Source organism: Astyanax mexicanus, chromosome 25 (genome assembly GCF_023375975.1).
Source record: "Astyanax mexicanus isolate ESR-SI-001 chromosome 25, AstMex3_surface, whole genome shotgun sequence".
NCBI classification, from domain to species: Eukaryota; Metazoa; Chordata; class Actinopteri; order Characiformes; family Acestrorhamphidae; genus Astyanax; species Astyanax mexicanus.
The window spans coordinates 13,801,288-13,816,658 of NC_064432.1; the positions used below are offsets into that span (position 1 = coordinate 13,801,288).

At 39.0% G+C, this 15,371-nt stretch overlaps 1 protein-coding gene across 5 annotated transcripts in view; it reads left to right on the top strand.

Annotated features, from left to right (window-relative positions):
• Window positions 1-15,371, top strand: part of tmem131l (transmembrane 131 like) — a 97,119-nt gene that overhangs the window by 25,539 nt on the left and 56,209 nt on the right. For all 5 annotated transcript variants that reach the window (XM_022667220.2, XM_049472557.1, XM_049472558.1 and 2 more), the window contains exon 4: window positions 12,000-12,071. In XM_022667220.2, the coding sequence (XP_022522941.2) occupies window positions 12,000-12,071 (72 nt within the window). The remainder of the gene's footprint in view (window positions 1-11,999; window positions 12,072-15,371) is intronic.

Here is a 15,371-nt window from a genome sequence, read left to right on the forward strand (position 1 = left end):
TTTAGGGTCATCGTCTTGCTGGAAGGTCTCAAGTCTCAAGCAGGCTCCAACAGCTTTTCTTCTTCCAGGATTGTTCTGTATTTATTTATCTCCATCCATTTTCATCTTTCATCAACTCTGACCAGCTTCCTAAATCTGTCCCTGCTGAAGAAAAGCATCCCCACAGCATGATGCTGCCACCACCATGTTTCACAGTGGGGGTCAGGGTGTGTTTAGGGGGATGAGCAGTGATACTTTTCCTCCACACATAGTGCTTTATATTTAGATATTTGGACATATTTTGATCTTTTTGTAAGTACAATCTGGCCTGGGAACTTTTATGATGAAGCCCATTATGGCATAACTTGGCCAACTATATTCTGAGCTGAATTAGAGGCTGATATTTAATATCAGGATGATGTCACTGTGCTCTTCAATTGAGAGGCGTTTCATTTGCCTCTGTCACTTTACAGTGAACAGAACTATAGCGCTGAGACAACCAGAGAAAAAGATTTATCAGTGTTCATAGCGTTATTTTTCTGTGATTAGTTAATCTAAATAAACGTTTTGACAGCAGTAATTCAGGTCTAATAGAGTAGATGTTGGATTAACTTCAGCAGCTTTATATAGAGAAGATAAAGACCTGTCTAATCCTGTATCCTGACATAAATTCAAATCAGCTCAGAGTAGAAGATAATCCCTGTGATTGTGTGATTTGGAGGAGGAGATTTTGCATAAACAAATGATTGCCAGAATTTGGCTCACAGACACATTACAGAGAGCATTGTTCAGACCTGCTGGACCTGCTGAACTGAACTGAAATCAAACACAGAATTCATGTTGTTATTGCATTTAAAATGCGATCAGCTCAACTGCATTGTATTCTCCTGTGTGGTGCTGCAAATGTTTAAAACCAGATCACAATGCGCAGGATTGCAGTTCATCTAGGAGCACTGCGGAATTCATGCCACAATGAAATGTAGTCACTGTCCAATCAGAACCCACTACTCAACTTCCTATCAGCACATGGACTTCTAAACAATGTTCTGAATCATTGATTCCAGTTTGCACTCGATTTGTGATCTGATTCACTCAGTGGGTCTCTGTTTCTCTCTCTTTCTCTGTTTCTCTCTCTCACTGTATGTCTCTCTGTCTTATTTTATCTCTCTTTCTCTCTTTTTCTGTGTTTTTGTATCTCTCTCTCTCTCTCTCTCTCTCTTTTGTACACTGTCTCTCTCTTTCGTACGCTCTCTCTCTTTCTCACGTTTGCTCTCTGTCTTTCTCTCTCATTCTCTCTCATTCTCTCTGTCATTCTCTCTCTCGCTCTCTCTCTCATTCTCTCTCTCTCTTTCTCTCTCTCTTTCTCTCTCTCTCTCTCTCTCTCTCTCTCTTTCTCTCCTGCTGTGTTACGTCCTCTCATGCCTCTCTCTGCCCTCTGCCAAACCCACAAATAGCAGCAGCTCTGCACTGGCACACACTGCATTCCATAACACACACACACACACACACACACAGCTCCATCTCCCTCATTCTTTTCCAGTGCATAAAATCATAGCTCCGTGGATTTCCAGGTAACAAGATCATTTAAGCCATGTAATCAACAATTCTGCACCAGATAATCATCATGTCTAAGACCTGTAATCAGCAGGCCTGACCTGTGCAATCAGCCCAGTTGAGTCAGGTGATTATTACACCTGAGGCAGGTAAGTGTAAGTGAATGGTGCATTTGGAGCTATTCCCTGAAATTGTGGCTTTGCTGTAGTGCTGTGTAGGGGTGGCTCTATAATGTTCATATGCTCCGAGTTCTCATTCTGACAGACTGTAATACACTACAGGAAGCGTAGGGGGAGCTCTATACTTAAGCAATAATACACGAGAGGAAGTGCCTTAACGTGTAATATTGGTAGATCATTGCCATTATTACAGTTTATATCACTAACCTCGAGTGTATTATTGTGATTAAACCACAGTTCCATTATCACTGTTTATTGAAAGATTAAAAAGGATATTAAAGAGTTAAAAAGGAGGACAAAAATTGGTCTGTTTGGTTATAAAAACTCCGCCAGTTAAAATAGTTCCATTGCTGCTCTGTTTGTAGCTGTGCTGTTTAGTTTGTAAGCGCTACATTGTTGCTAGGTTACCTGTATGTGTCGGAGTAATTACATGAAGCTGCTTTGGTTACAGTGCATTACCGGCTGATAACGGCAGTCATAGAACGCCTCTCAGCCAATTACATTGCAGGATCAGAACTAACTATGGTATAATGCTTTATAACATTCATAGGATCTACACACTGGATTTGGAGCATATACCTATCAGTCAGTTCACTGGAGTTTGGTTTCTAGCGACTGCTGGTGTTTATCTCTCTCTCTCTCTCTCTCTCTCTCTCTCTCTCTCTCTGTGTGTGTGTGTGTGTGTATTTGTTTGTTTAGCAGCAGTCATGTCGGAACAAATTGACACCAGGTTTTACTCACAGCTCTGCTGGGCGGATACCAGTGACCATGGAGACCGTATGCAAACCCGAGCTGCTCAGCCTGACCTCAAACAAACACATAATATACAGGGTGTGATTATCTATCTAATGACTCCAGCAGATCTGAATAAAACAGCTTAACTAAAGGGAGAGAGCCAGAAGGTAACATAGACACAGAGGCCCCCTGATTCCAAACAATCCTGTCCCTGACCTCAAAAAAGCAGCACATTATTATACCCTGATCTGAAGAAACTCAACAACAGATGAGAAAACAAAGTTATTGCTCATCTATCAGTCTGGAAAAGATTATAAAATCATTTCTAAAGCTTTAAGACTCCAGAGAACCACAGTGAGTCACTATTATTCCCAGTAGTGACCGGCCGACCGAAATTACTCCAAAAGGGCATGAAGAACTCATTCAGGAGATCCCAAAAGAACCCAGAACAACCTTTAAAGAACTGCAGGATCTCACTAGCCTCAGTTAAGATCCGTGTTAATGATTCAATAATAATAACGAGATAAAAAACACTGCTGACCAAAAACAACACAACCTGAACTTTGGGTAAATATTCTTTAGACTGACGAGACAAAAGTGAAACTTTTTAGAAGGGGTGTGTCCATCCGTTACATCTTGAGTAAAATTATAAAATAGCACATAATTTCAGTAAAAGATCATCATACTGAACAATGTAAAACATGGTGGTGGTGGTAGTGTGTGTGTGTGTGTGTGTGTGATGATCTGGAGCTCCTGGATAACTTGCTGTAATAGATGGAAGCAGGAATTCTGCTCCATCTGTTCCTTAGTGACCTCAAGCTCAGGAGTACTTGGGTTTTGCAGCAGGACAATGTCCCAAAGCACACAAACAAGTTCACTGTCTCTGAATGGATTAATAAACTCAGTGAAGGGTTTGGAGGGTCTAGTTAAAGTCTGATTGAGGAGTTGTGGATGATCTTAAACAGGACGTTTATGCTGAAAATAATTCTGTAAAGAAGAGTGGAACTAAATTCCTCCACAGTTATCAGTAAAGCTTGATTACAGTTTTTAAAGTTATTAGATTTGGGGTGGGGGGACACTTTTTCACACAAAGCTAGATTGGTTTGGATTTTGTTTTACCTTTAATTAATGAAATGCTAATTAAAACATTTTTTTTTTTTATATTTACTCCGGTTATATTTGGCTGTGATTGGGGTGTGTTAGCAGTTGGTACAGTAGCGGTGTGCTGTGAGATGTATGAGCTGCTTCTAGGATTAGCTGATTACGCACATCTGCACCATATCAGACACACGAGCGCCGCTATCAGAGTACAGCACAGTTTAAACAGCCACAGCCTCTCTGACCTCCCTAAACACCCCCACTCACCATAATCCCTGCACTTCAACACGGCTGAGTGTGTGTGAGTGAGTGTGTACGTGTGTGAATATTCTTGTAGATGTTGATTTAATCCAGTTTATTTGATTTACTGTACATTTAAAAAATAGGTTTATAACTAGAGCCTGGCCAGTGTATACTAACTGTAATAAAGTAGAACATGAGGTTTTATAATATCTGCTGTTTTGATTAATGATTTGACTTAAATTTGATTAATCTAGTATAAAAAAAAGCTACGAACATTAAATAACAACGTCAAAACTATCTGTTACCTGAAAACACTATGCTATGTCTTCTTATATCAGCTCACCAGCTGTATTCTTACCAGTTTCAGTCACTTTCAGACCTTTAAGCCTTTAAAGGGCTTTGTCGCTTTTATGCAAACAAGCTGTTGTTGGCCACGCCCCATATTTATGCTGAGGGTTTATTTACCACACATTAGTGTTTAGCTTCTAAGTAGCAAAAAACGAACATGAGCCAGTTAATGCTTAATTGTGATTGAAGCACAAAACTTTCTAATTATTGGAAAGTTCTTAAATCTCTTAATCTGCTGATTTGCCACTTACAGTAGCTATAGATGCCTTCCTCAGACGAAGTCCCCTGTAAAGTCTAAGACTTTAAGTTCACTAAGGTTCTAAATTATATCCACTTGAATTCAGGTGTCTTTATAAGCGAGAAAATAATCTAAGCGAGTTTTTCTTCCCCCTGAAAAAATGAGCATAAGCATGAGTATGATGTAATAATACCTCGTACAGAAAGACATCAATTAGACCCGTCCATTAAAAAGAAAACAGATTTTTCTTGACTATGTTCTTTTGACTTGATTTTTTCCCCATTGATTAATAATAATAATAATAATAATAATAATAATAATAATAATAATAATTAATGTAAAAATGTAATTTTGCTATTTTAACACACAATCAATCCATTATTTTCAATTAAGAATATTTAGACTTTAGGATTGGATTATAAAAATGTTTTCATGTTCTAAATAATTAAACACAATCATATTAGCTTTAGAAGGTAACTAAACCCTCTGAATATATTTGACTCCACCCTCAGCTCAAATTTTGAAAAAAGCATAAAAATGGGAGGGGAAGTTTGGGAGGGGCATTGGGTGATGTATGTGTTCACTGGGTGATGTATGGGTTTAGGGGCAGGGCAGGAGGAAGAGCTAATTGGCTGTCGTCACTAGGGGGGGTGGTTTAATTGATTGACTGATTTGCATATTGTAAGTGTCCGCATACCAATGTAAAGATTAGAAAATGTTTATAAAATTTTAAACATGACTTTATTACTTAAGAGAAACACATTATAAATGTGTTATATGTGCTATAAATGAAAAAAATATATGGTTTAGGGTTTAGTGGTTCTTTAATGAGCTCTTCTTGCTGTTTTTTTAGAGGTTTTTTTTGAGAGGTTTTTGAGATTGGCCAAAAACATGCATTCAGACAAGGCAGTAAGAATAACCGTCTCCATATTCCTCACCCCCAGTGGTGCAGGGGATTGCGCGAGGCCGTGTCGGTATAATGCTGTGTTTTCTCTGGCCAGTCGTGGCAGGAATAGTTAGTTTGACCTTCTGCTGACCCTCTTCACTGCCAGGCTATCAGATACGTCCACAGCTTTCATACCCCTGGTGTCAGTGTGTGTGGTAGCTGACCTGAGCTGTGTGTTAAACACACACACACACACACACTCCCTGCATGTCCCCAGATGGTTTGGCTGGGTGGAGGATGTTCATAACAGAAATAGTCAGGTCTGTTTTATCGCTATGATAATGAGCAGCCTGTAACTGTAACTGTAAACAGTGTGTGAGCAGCTCTGATAGTGATACGCTTCTAATGGACACACTAGTGTGTAGTTGAGCACTGTATGTACAGTATGTACAGCATTATGTAGATGTTAGATTTATTATTATCTGTTAACATAGAGTGTGTAAAATACTGTGTACCAATAAAAACTGAAGGAAAATCTCAGAACTTTAAGCAGCTTCCTAAATCTGTCCCTGCTAAAGAAAAGCAGCCCCACAGCATGATGCTGCCACCACCATGTTTCACAGTGGGGATCAGGGTGTGTTCAGGGTGATGAGCTGTGTTACTTTTATGCCACACATAGTGCTTTGCTTTACATTTAGAACAGAAAGTTTAACTTTGGTCTGATCTGAGCACAGAACCTTCTTCGTACGTGACAATTCTTACGTCTGTCTTTTAACAGTGGTTTTCTTCTTTTTAACTTTCTAATAAAGATCAGATTTGTGGAGAGCAGGACTTACAGTTGTCCTGTGGACAGATTCTCTTGATCCACCTGAGCTGTGGATCTCTGCAGCTCCTCCAGAGTGATCATGGGTCTCTTGGCTCTTTATGCTAGATTGTTCAGTTTGGTTGGATCATGGCCATGTCTTGGAGTACTTTTTCATTCACTTTCTGGATGATGGATTGATGGAACAGTGGTTCTTGGGATGGTCAAAGCTAGGGAGATGTTTTTATAACCTAACCCTGCTTTAAACCTCTTCTTTACAACTTTATCTCTGACCTGTCTGGTGAGTTTCTTGGTCTTCATGATTCTGTTTGTTCACTAGTGTTCTTTAACAAAACCAATGAGGCCTTTGCAAAACAGCTCTATTTATACTGAGACTAAATTACACACTTCTATAGGGTATTTATTTGATTTTTTTTGTTAAACCATGGATCACTAAGTGCTACTCAGTGTTGTTCTATTATATCTTCATAAATATGACAGCAAGTGTAAAAGCTCAAGAGTTTACAGCCACTGTAGTGAACCTGTAGATCCTGCAGATCCTGTAAATGTTTTGCAGCCTCAGCTTTCTGTTCTTGATGAACAGAATTGGTTTGACATTTCTTTGAGTTTTCTGCAGAGATATCCAGAGCTGTGTGGTTGGTGTGAACATGCCTGGAGCTGCTGGCTTGTATCTGCAGGATGTTCTGGTAGCGGTTAGCGTGGTGTTTATAGGCTGTGTGTGTTTTTCTCTGGACTTTACTCAGCGTTTCTGCAGGACAGGAGCAGTTGGTGGTTTAGGTGGGATCTGTCAGCACTGCTCTGAGAACGTGGAGGATCTAATGGTGCTTCTGCTGCGGAGAGCCTGCACTTTAAACACACACACACACACAACTCTAGCATGCAAGGTGTTAGCCACTCTTATCTGCCGCAGGGAACAGCTGTGTCAGCCCTGTGTCAACAAGGCCTGCTGCTCGTTTTTCATCTCTCTCACAGGCTCACGCACTCGGAGGGGGCGTGTCCTCACAGCCTTCACACCACCGCCTGCACAGTCCTGCTTTATGACTGTGTTCAGATGACCCTGCTTCAGCTTTACACTGTTGCTCATGCTGTTCTTTCACAATGTCAGCAGGGTGCTTGTAGGAAAGGTGCTGCTTGGTGCTGCTTGTAAAGTAACAACATAAAACATAATACCCTAATAACCACTTAGAACAACATATCAACCACTTGTTCCTAACACGTAGCCCTACTGCTCTGTTTTGGGTGTCCATGTCTAGGTGTAGGGGTGTCCTGATTCTTGGTAGACTGGAGGGATGTGTTAGGGGAAGTGTTTGGGGCTACATGGTCCTTAAAAACACACAAATTCCAGTATTTTCATTGTTAAAAATACCATTAACCTCTATATCACCATAGTCTAATGTGTAGTTTCAATGTTTTATGGCCATTTTCTTCATAACAAAAAGCAGAAAAATAAAAGTCACTAGTAGTTTTTCCTCAGTAGGTAGCTAGATAACTTTTCCACCTTAAATGGAGCAACAGATGACAGAGACTGTAGCATTTTAATGTGGAATGGAAAAATGAAATAAAATAAAAAGCTAATAAAAGCTTTTTTTTAAAGCTCCCTATCACAGAGAAATTGAGGTATAAACAATAAATAATACACTCGAGGTTCGTGCTTTAACGTGTCGTCTAAAGGCCGAGTGCCATAGATCAGCACAGCAGTGCCAATATTACACATTATAGCACGATCCTCAAAGGTATCATTGTGATTGTACCACAGTTCCATTATCACTGCTTACTAAAAGAGTTAAAAGAGGAGGAGTTAAAATAGTTCCATTGCTGCTCTTTTTGTAGTAAAATACATGGAAAGCTTCGATTACAGTACGTTACTGGCTGATAATGGCACTCATAGAACGACTCTCAGACAATCACATTGCAGGGTCAGAAGTAGAAATTATACATCAATATAATATATGAGTTTTACATTTTGACATCAGTCAGTGCTTCAGTAACTGACTCCTTTCACACAGTGTGGAATTCTGCAGTAGTAGAAGAAAAAACTATATATTTCCCAAACTATGATTAACTAAAATGTGTTGTCTTTTTCCTTATCATTACTTTATTATCATTTAATGGTCTTCTCCGGGTCTACCAGCAGATATGTATAATAATTTACAGCTAAGTGTCGGTGTCTGAGGGCTGTAAAAGTGGGCGTGGCTTCAGGATTGTTGTGTGTAGAGATTCTGGTGTACGGTGATGAGTTTAACTCTGACAGGTTCCATCTCTGCTCTTGTGTTTATGTCCTGCAGCGTTTCTGTAACTCGGGTGTGTCCCGCCACGCCCCCCCCTCAGCCTCGCCAGGAATTTAACCCTTAAACACCTGCAGCTTACTTATTAACTCCTGCAGAACTGTTCACAAGACTTAAACACCTTATATCATGTGTTTATCTGGCCAGTCAGGATTTATTTACGCATCTTAGAGCTGGGCAATAAAGTTCAATTCAAATTTCAATACAAAGTGTTTCAACAGTGGTGATTTTTAAACACATTGTATCATTAAATAATATTTAGGTTTTCAAAAACGCAGTATTCATTTTTTATTATTAGTTTAGATAGTATAGATTAGTATAGATTGGTGTCAGAAGTGGTTCTTTTAGTGTTGTGCTTAAGCCCCACCCACTAGATAGCAGTATTGTCGTTAGATGTTCTGATTGGATTCAAAAGTAAACTTTTCCTTTATTCAAATTAATATTACGATATATATTATTATTATTAGTTTGTATATACAGACATTCTTTGAATGTGTTGCTAAGTGGTTGCTAAGATGTTGCTATGGTATCCGTAGTGGTTGCTAGGTGATCTGCCATTTGCAGGCAGTTTGGTGGTTGTCTGGAAAAAGGAAGACTGGGATTGGTATGGGCGAAAACGAATGGGAGTCAATGAGAAGAACGAGTGATAGAAATAAAGTGACAAATAAACGAGTGTATAACATACAGCTCTGGAAACAAATAAGGGAGCACTTAATAAATGATGAGTTTCTTTGATTTTACCAAAATGAGGAAGATGGATGATCACAAGCCATCAAACCAAGCTGAACTGCTTGACATTTTTGCACCAGGAGTAAAGGCATAAAGTTATCCAAAAGCAGTGTGTAAGACTGGTGGAGGAGAACATGATGCCAAGATGCATGAGATTAAAACTGTGATTAAAACCAGGGTTATTCCACCAAATATTGATTTCTGAACTCTTAAAACTTTATGAATATGATCTTGTTTTCTTTGCATTATTTAAAGTTATTTGAAGCTCCTCATCTTTTTTCATATTTCAGCCATTTCTCATTTTCTGCAAATAAATGCTCTAAATTACAATATTTTTATTTGGAGAAATGTTGTCCGTTTACCTATAAATAGCAAAATCAGAGAAACTGAAGTGCTCTCTTCATTTTTAACAGAGCTGTAAGAATAGTTGCAGTCATAATATAAAAGGAAAGATCAGCAAGTGATGTATACATTTTACTTACTTTTATAAATCATATTGAATATCATAGCAACTAGGGGTGGGCAATATTATATCGTATACAATATATCGTGACACGGAAATATCGTTATATTAAAAATCCATATTGTGATAATAGGGCTGTTCTGTCTTAAAAGTAGTCCATTATTTCCTGTGAAGCTTTAAGTGTATTCATTGTAGAATTGTTTTAGTTTGCAGTTTATATGCATGCACTAAATATTCTGCAATATTTTTCGCTGCATTATATTATTTTAAGCTATATTATTTATTTTGCCCCATCATGATTATGCTGTTATACTCTTATACTATATTCCTGAAATTAATTAATTATTTTTCTGTTATATCGGCAAGTATATCGTTATCGTAAAAAATACCCTGAAATATTGTGATAATATTTTAGAGCCATATCGCACACCCCTTATACAACCCCTGGCAAAAAGTATAGAATCACCAGTCTTGGATGAGCACTCCTTCAGACATTTCATTCTGTAAAACAAACTCTGATCAAAAACATGATACAATAATAAGGTCATTCCAAAGTGCAACTTGTTGGCTTTCAGGAACACTCAAAGAAATGAAGAAAAAACATTGTGGAAGTCAGTGAATGTTACTTTTATTGACCAACCACAGGGAAAAAAATATGGAATCACTCAATTCTGAGGAAAAAAGTATGGAATCATGAAAAACAGATAAACAAAAGATGATTCAAAATACATCACTAGTATTTAGTTGCACCACCTTTGGCTTTTATAACGGCTTTCAGTCTCTGAGGCATGGACTTGATGAGTGACAAACAGTATTCTGCATCAATTTGATGCCAACTCTCTTTGATAGCAGTTGCCAGATCAGCTTTGCAGGTCGGAGCCTTCTTGTGGACCATTTTTTTCAATTTCCACCACAGGTTTTCAATTGGGTTGAGATCTGGACTATTTGCAGGCCATGACATCAACTGAATGTGTCTTTCTCCAAGGAATGCCTTCACTGTTTTTGCCCTATGGCACGATGCATTGTCATCTTGGAAAATTATTTCATTATCTCCAAACATCTGTTCAATTGAAGGGATGAGAAAACTGTCCAAAATGTCAATGTAAACTTGTGCATTGATAGAAGAATTAACCACAGTCATCTCCCCAGTGCCTTTGCCTGACATGCAGCCCCATATCATCAAGGACTGTGGAAATTTGGTTGTTTTCTTCAGGCAGGCCTCTTCATAAATCTCACTGGAACGGCACCAAACAAAAGTTCCAGCATCATCACCTTGTCCAATGCAGATTCTTGACTCATCACTGAAGATAACTTTCATCCAGTCATCCACAGTCCATGATTGCCTCTCCTTAGCCCACTGCAGTCTTGTTCTTTTATGTTTAGGTGTCAATGATGGTTTTCTTTTAGCTTTCCTGTATTGAAATCCCATTTCCTTTAGGCGATTTCTTACGGTTCGGTCACATACATTGGCTCCAGCTTCTTCCCATTTATGCTTCATCTGTTTAGTTGTACTTTTTCGGTTTTCAAGACAAATGGCCTTAAGTTGCTTGTCTTGACGCTTTGATGTCTTTCTCGGTCTACCAGTACGCTTGGCTTTAACAACCATTCCATGCTGTTTGTATTTGGTCCATATCTTGGATACAGCTGACTGTGAACAGCCCACATCTTTAGCAACCATGTGTGAAGAGTTACCTTCTTCAAGAAGTTTCACAATCTTCTCTTTTGTTTCAAGAGACATTTCTCTTGTTGGAGCCATGGTTCTTGCCACTCTAATTCGTCCAGCAGCCCTCCAAGGTGTCATGACTGCAGGTGTTTTTAACTGCAGACCTCTGAGGCAGGTGTCCATTTAGGGAAAGGAAATTGACTGGGTATGTCCTTATTTTCTACCTTCAATTTGAGTGATTCCATACTTTTTTCCTCAGAATTGAGTGATTCCATATTTTTTTCCCTGTGGTTGGTCAATAAAAGTAACATTCACTGACTTCCACAATGTTTTTTCTTCATTTCTTTGAGTGTTCCTGAAAGCCAACAAGTTGCACTTTGGAATGACCTTATTATTGTATCATGTTTTTGATCAGAGTTTGTTTTACAGAATGAAATGTCTGAAGGAGTGCTCATCCAAGACTGGTGATTCCATACTTTTTGCCAGGGGTTGTAGCAACCTCCTGACACTGCAGTGTCCACCTAAATCACCATAGCAACATCCTGTCCTAACAGCATCATTTGCATCTCCCGGAGATACCATAGCAATCGCTTCACAACACACTAGCGTACTATTATTAGCGTGTATTATTAAACACTTTATTTAAAGGTGTAGAGCTGACATTTTTATTACATTAATGACCGATAATTCTGTATTAAAATGCATGTATTTCCAAGTTTTGCAATAATAACTTACAACTAGCAGTGCTAATGCTATTAATTCTTTCTGTTTCTCAGCTCCTCTTTTTACGTGAGGGACAATGGGAGACCCCTCCGATTTCAGCCGTCCGTGCTGGACTTCGGAACACAGTAAGTGACCACAATACCGCACTCAGCATATTATAACACTTTTCCTTTCTTCCCATAACCTGAGTAAATATAAAACACACTTTTTCAGTGATAATTTCATTCATTAAGGGAGAAAAACTATCCAAACCAATCTAACCCTGTGTAAAAAAAAAACTGATTGGGTGAAAATGGTCTCCATGGGAGACTGACGAGACCAAAGTGGAACTTTTTAGAAGGTTTGTGTCCCGTTACATCTGGCGTAAAACTATAAACTAACACATAATTTCAGTAATAAAAGATCATCATCATAGAGTGTGTGTGTGTGTGTGTGTGTGTGTGTGTGAGATGATCTGAAGCTGCTGGATAACTTGCTGTAATAGATGGAAGCAGGAATTCTGCTGTTTATCAGAAAATCCTGAAGGAGAAAATCCTCCATCTGTTCCTTAGTGACCTCAAGCTCAGGAGTACTTGGGTTCTGCAGCAGGACAATGACCCAAATCACACAAACAAGTTCACTGTCTCTGAATGGATTAATAAACTAAATGAAGGTTTAGGAGGGTCTAGTTAAAGTCTGATTGAGATGCTGTGGATGATCTTAAACAGGACGTTTATGCTGGAAAATCCTCCAATGTGTCTGAATTAAAATAATTCCGTAAAGAAGAGTGGAACTAAATTCCTCCACAGAGATGAGAGAGACTCGTTATCAGCTATTAGTAAAGCTTGATTACAGTTGTTGATCCTAAGAGTGAAAAAACAAGTTATTCGATTTAGGGGGTAAATACTTTTTTTACACAGGGCTCGATTGGTTTGGATAGATTTTTTTTTTAACTTTAATAAATAAAAACATCAATCAAACAATCATTTAAAAAGTGCTTTTTTATATTTACTTAGATTATCTTTGTTTAATATTAAAGTTTGTTTAATAATCTCAAAAAAATGTCATAATTTTCTCCTCTATAAAAGAATAGAAGAATAGATCTATGTTCACCAGCTCTATGCTTACCACTTTCAGTCCCTTTCAGAATAAGCCGTTCAAGGACTCTGTCACTTTTATGCAAATAAGCTGTTGCTGGCCACGCCCCATGTTTACACTGAGCGTTTTTACCACACATTACTGTTAGCATGTTCTAAATAGAAGAACAATAGAAGCACAAAACTCATTATATGGTGCCAGAGGAACTGCCTGCAGATCAACGCAGGAAAAACCAAAGAGCTGGTGGTGGACTTCCGCAGGACCAAACACTCTCCTCCGGTGCCTGTGAACATCCAGGGCTCGGATATTGAGATAGTGAGGTCCTACAAGTACCTAGGTGTCCACCTTAACAACAAGCTGGACTGGACTGACAACACGGCTGCTCTCTACAGGAAAGGTCAGAGCAGACTGCATCTCCTGAGGAGACTCCGGTCCTTTGGCGTGCGGGGGACACTACTGAGGACCTTCTTTGATGCCGTGGTGGCATCAGCCATCTTTTATGGAGTGGTCTGCTGGGGCAGCAGCATCTCCACCGCTGACAGGAAGAGACTGGACAGACTCATCAGGAAGTCCAGCTCTGTCCTGGGGTGTCCTCTGGACCCAGTGGAGGTGGTGGGAAACAGGAGGATGAGGACTAAGCTTAACAACATGCTGAAGAACCTGTCCCATCCCATGCATCACTCTCTGACAGCACTGAGCAGCTCCTTCAGTACCCGGCTGCTGCACCCACACTGCGTGAAGGAGAGATACCGCAGGTCCTTCGTTCCACACGCCGTCAGACTTTACAACACACCGCGCTCCCAGTAAACACTAGTTTACTATCTCAGGACTTCATACAAACCTACATACTACTCAGTGTAGCTGTAATGCTTACCGTGTGCAATATCCATCTCACTACGAGTACTGTGATCATAATTTGTGCAATTTATTTAATGTGCAATATTTTTTTTTTCTCACTTTTGTTTTTATCTATTATTTATTTGATATTTATTCACTGTTACTCTTGTGCAATAATACTGGTCCACCCTACCATAATCATATCTCTATGCACTAGATGTATATATATATATTTTTTTTCTTTTACTATATATAATTTTTTAAACTCTTTATATATTTTCCTACAATAGGTTTTCTGTATATATAGATTTATCATTATTTGTATTTACCTTTTCCTGACCTGTTTCTCTGTCCTTTACTCTGCACTGCTGTAACATGGTAAATTTCCCCATTGTGGGATTAATAAAGGATTATCTTATCTTATCTTATCTTATCTTATCTTATCTTATCTTATTTGAAAGTTCTAACATCTCCTTTATCTGCTGACTTTGCCACACACAGTAGATATAGATCCCTCCCTCAGATGAAGTCCCCTTTAAGGAGGTGTTCAGTCACAATCAACAATGAAAACTCTCCACATGTGATGTGACAATCAGCAATAATACTACACGTGTAATGTCACAATCACAAACATTTGATTATGGTATAAGTCAATAATTGTTATGATCGGTGCATCCTTAGTGACATCATAAACAGAGAGGTCAGCAGTGCAACCGCTGGCAGCAGGACGTATTCACAACAACACACAGCCCAGCACTAAACAGAACGCACGCACACACACACACACACACACACACACACACTTCTACGTAAAGTTAAAGAGTAGTTCTAAATCAGCAGCAGTAAGAAGTGTGTGCATGCGTGTGTGTGTGTGTGTGTGTTCTGCAGGCTAGTAAACAGGCAGAGGCATGTGTGTAGAGGAACAGGGATGATGAAATTAGCAGAGAGGAGAAATAAGACTACTTGTTCTTTCTCTGTCTCAGTCACATGTGAACTGTTGTTATAGTGGCATCACATGTGAACTGTTGTTATAGTGGCATCACATGTGGAGAGGTGTTGTTATTGTGACACCACATGTGGAGATTTGTTATTGTGACATCACATGTGGACTGTTGTTATAGAGACATCACATGTGGAGAGTTGTTGTTGATTGTGACACCACATGTGGAGTGTTGTTATTGTGACACCACATATGAAGTGTTGTTATTGTGACACCACATGTGGAGTGTTGTTATTATAACACCACATGTGAAGTGTTGTTATTGTGATACCACATGTGGAGTGTTGTTATTATAACACCACATGTGAAGTGTTGTTATTATAACACCACATATGAAGTGTTGTTATTGTGACACCACATGTGGAGTGTTGTTATTATAACACCACATGTGAAGTGTTGTTATTGTGATACCACATGTGGAGTGTTGTTATTGTGATACCACATGTGAAGTGTTGTTATTGTAACACCACATGTGAAGTGTTGTTATTATAACACCACATATGAAGTGTTG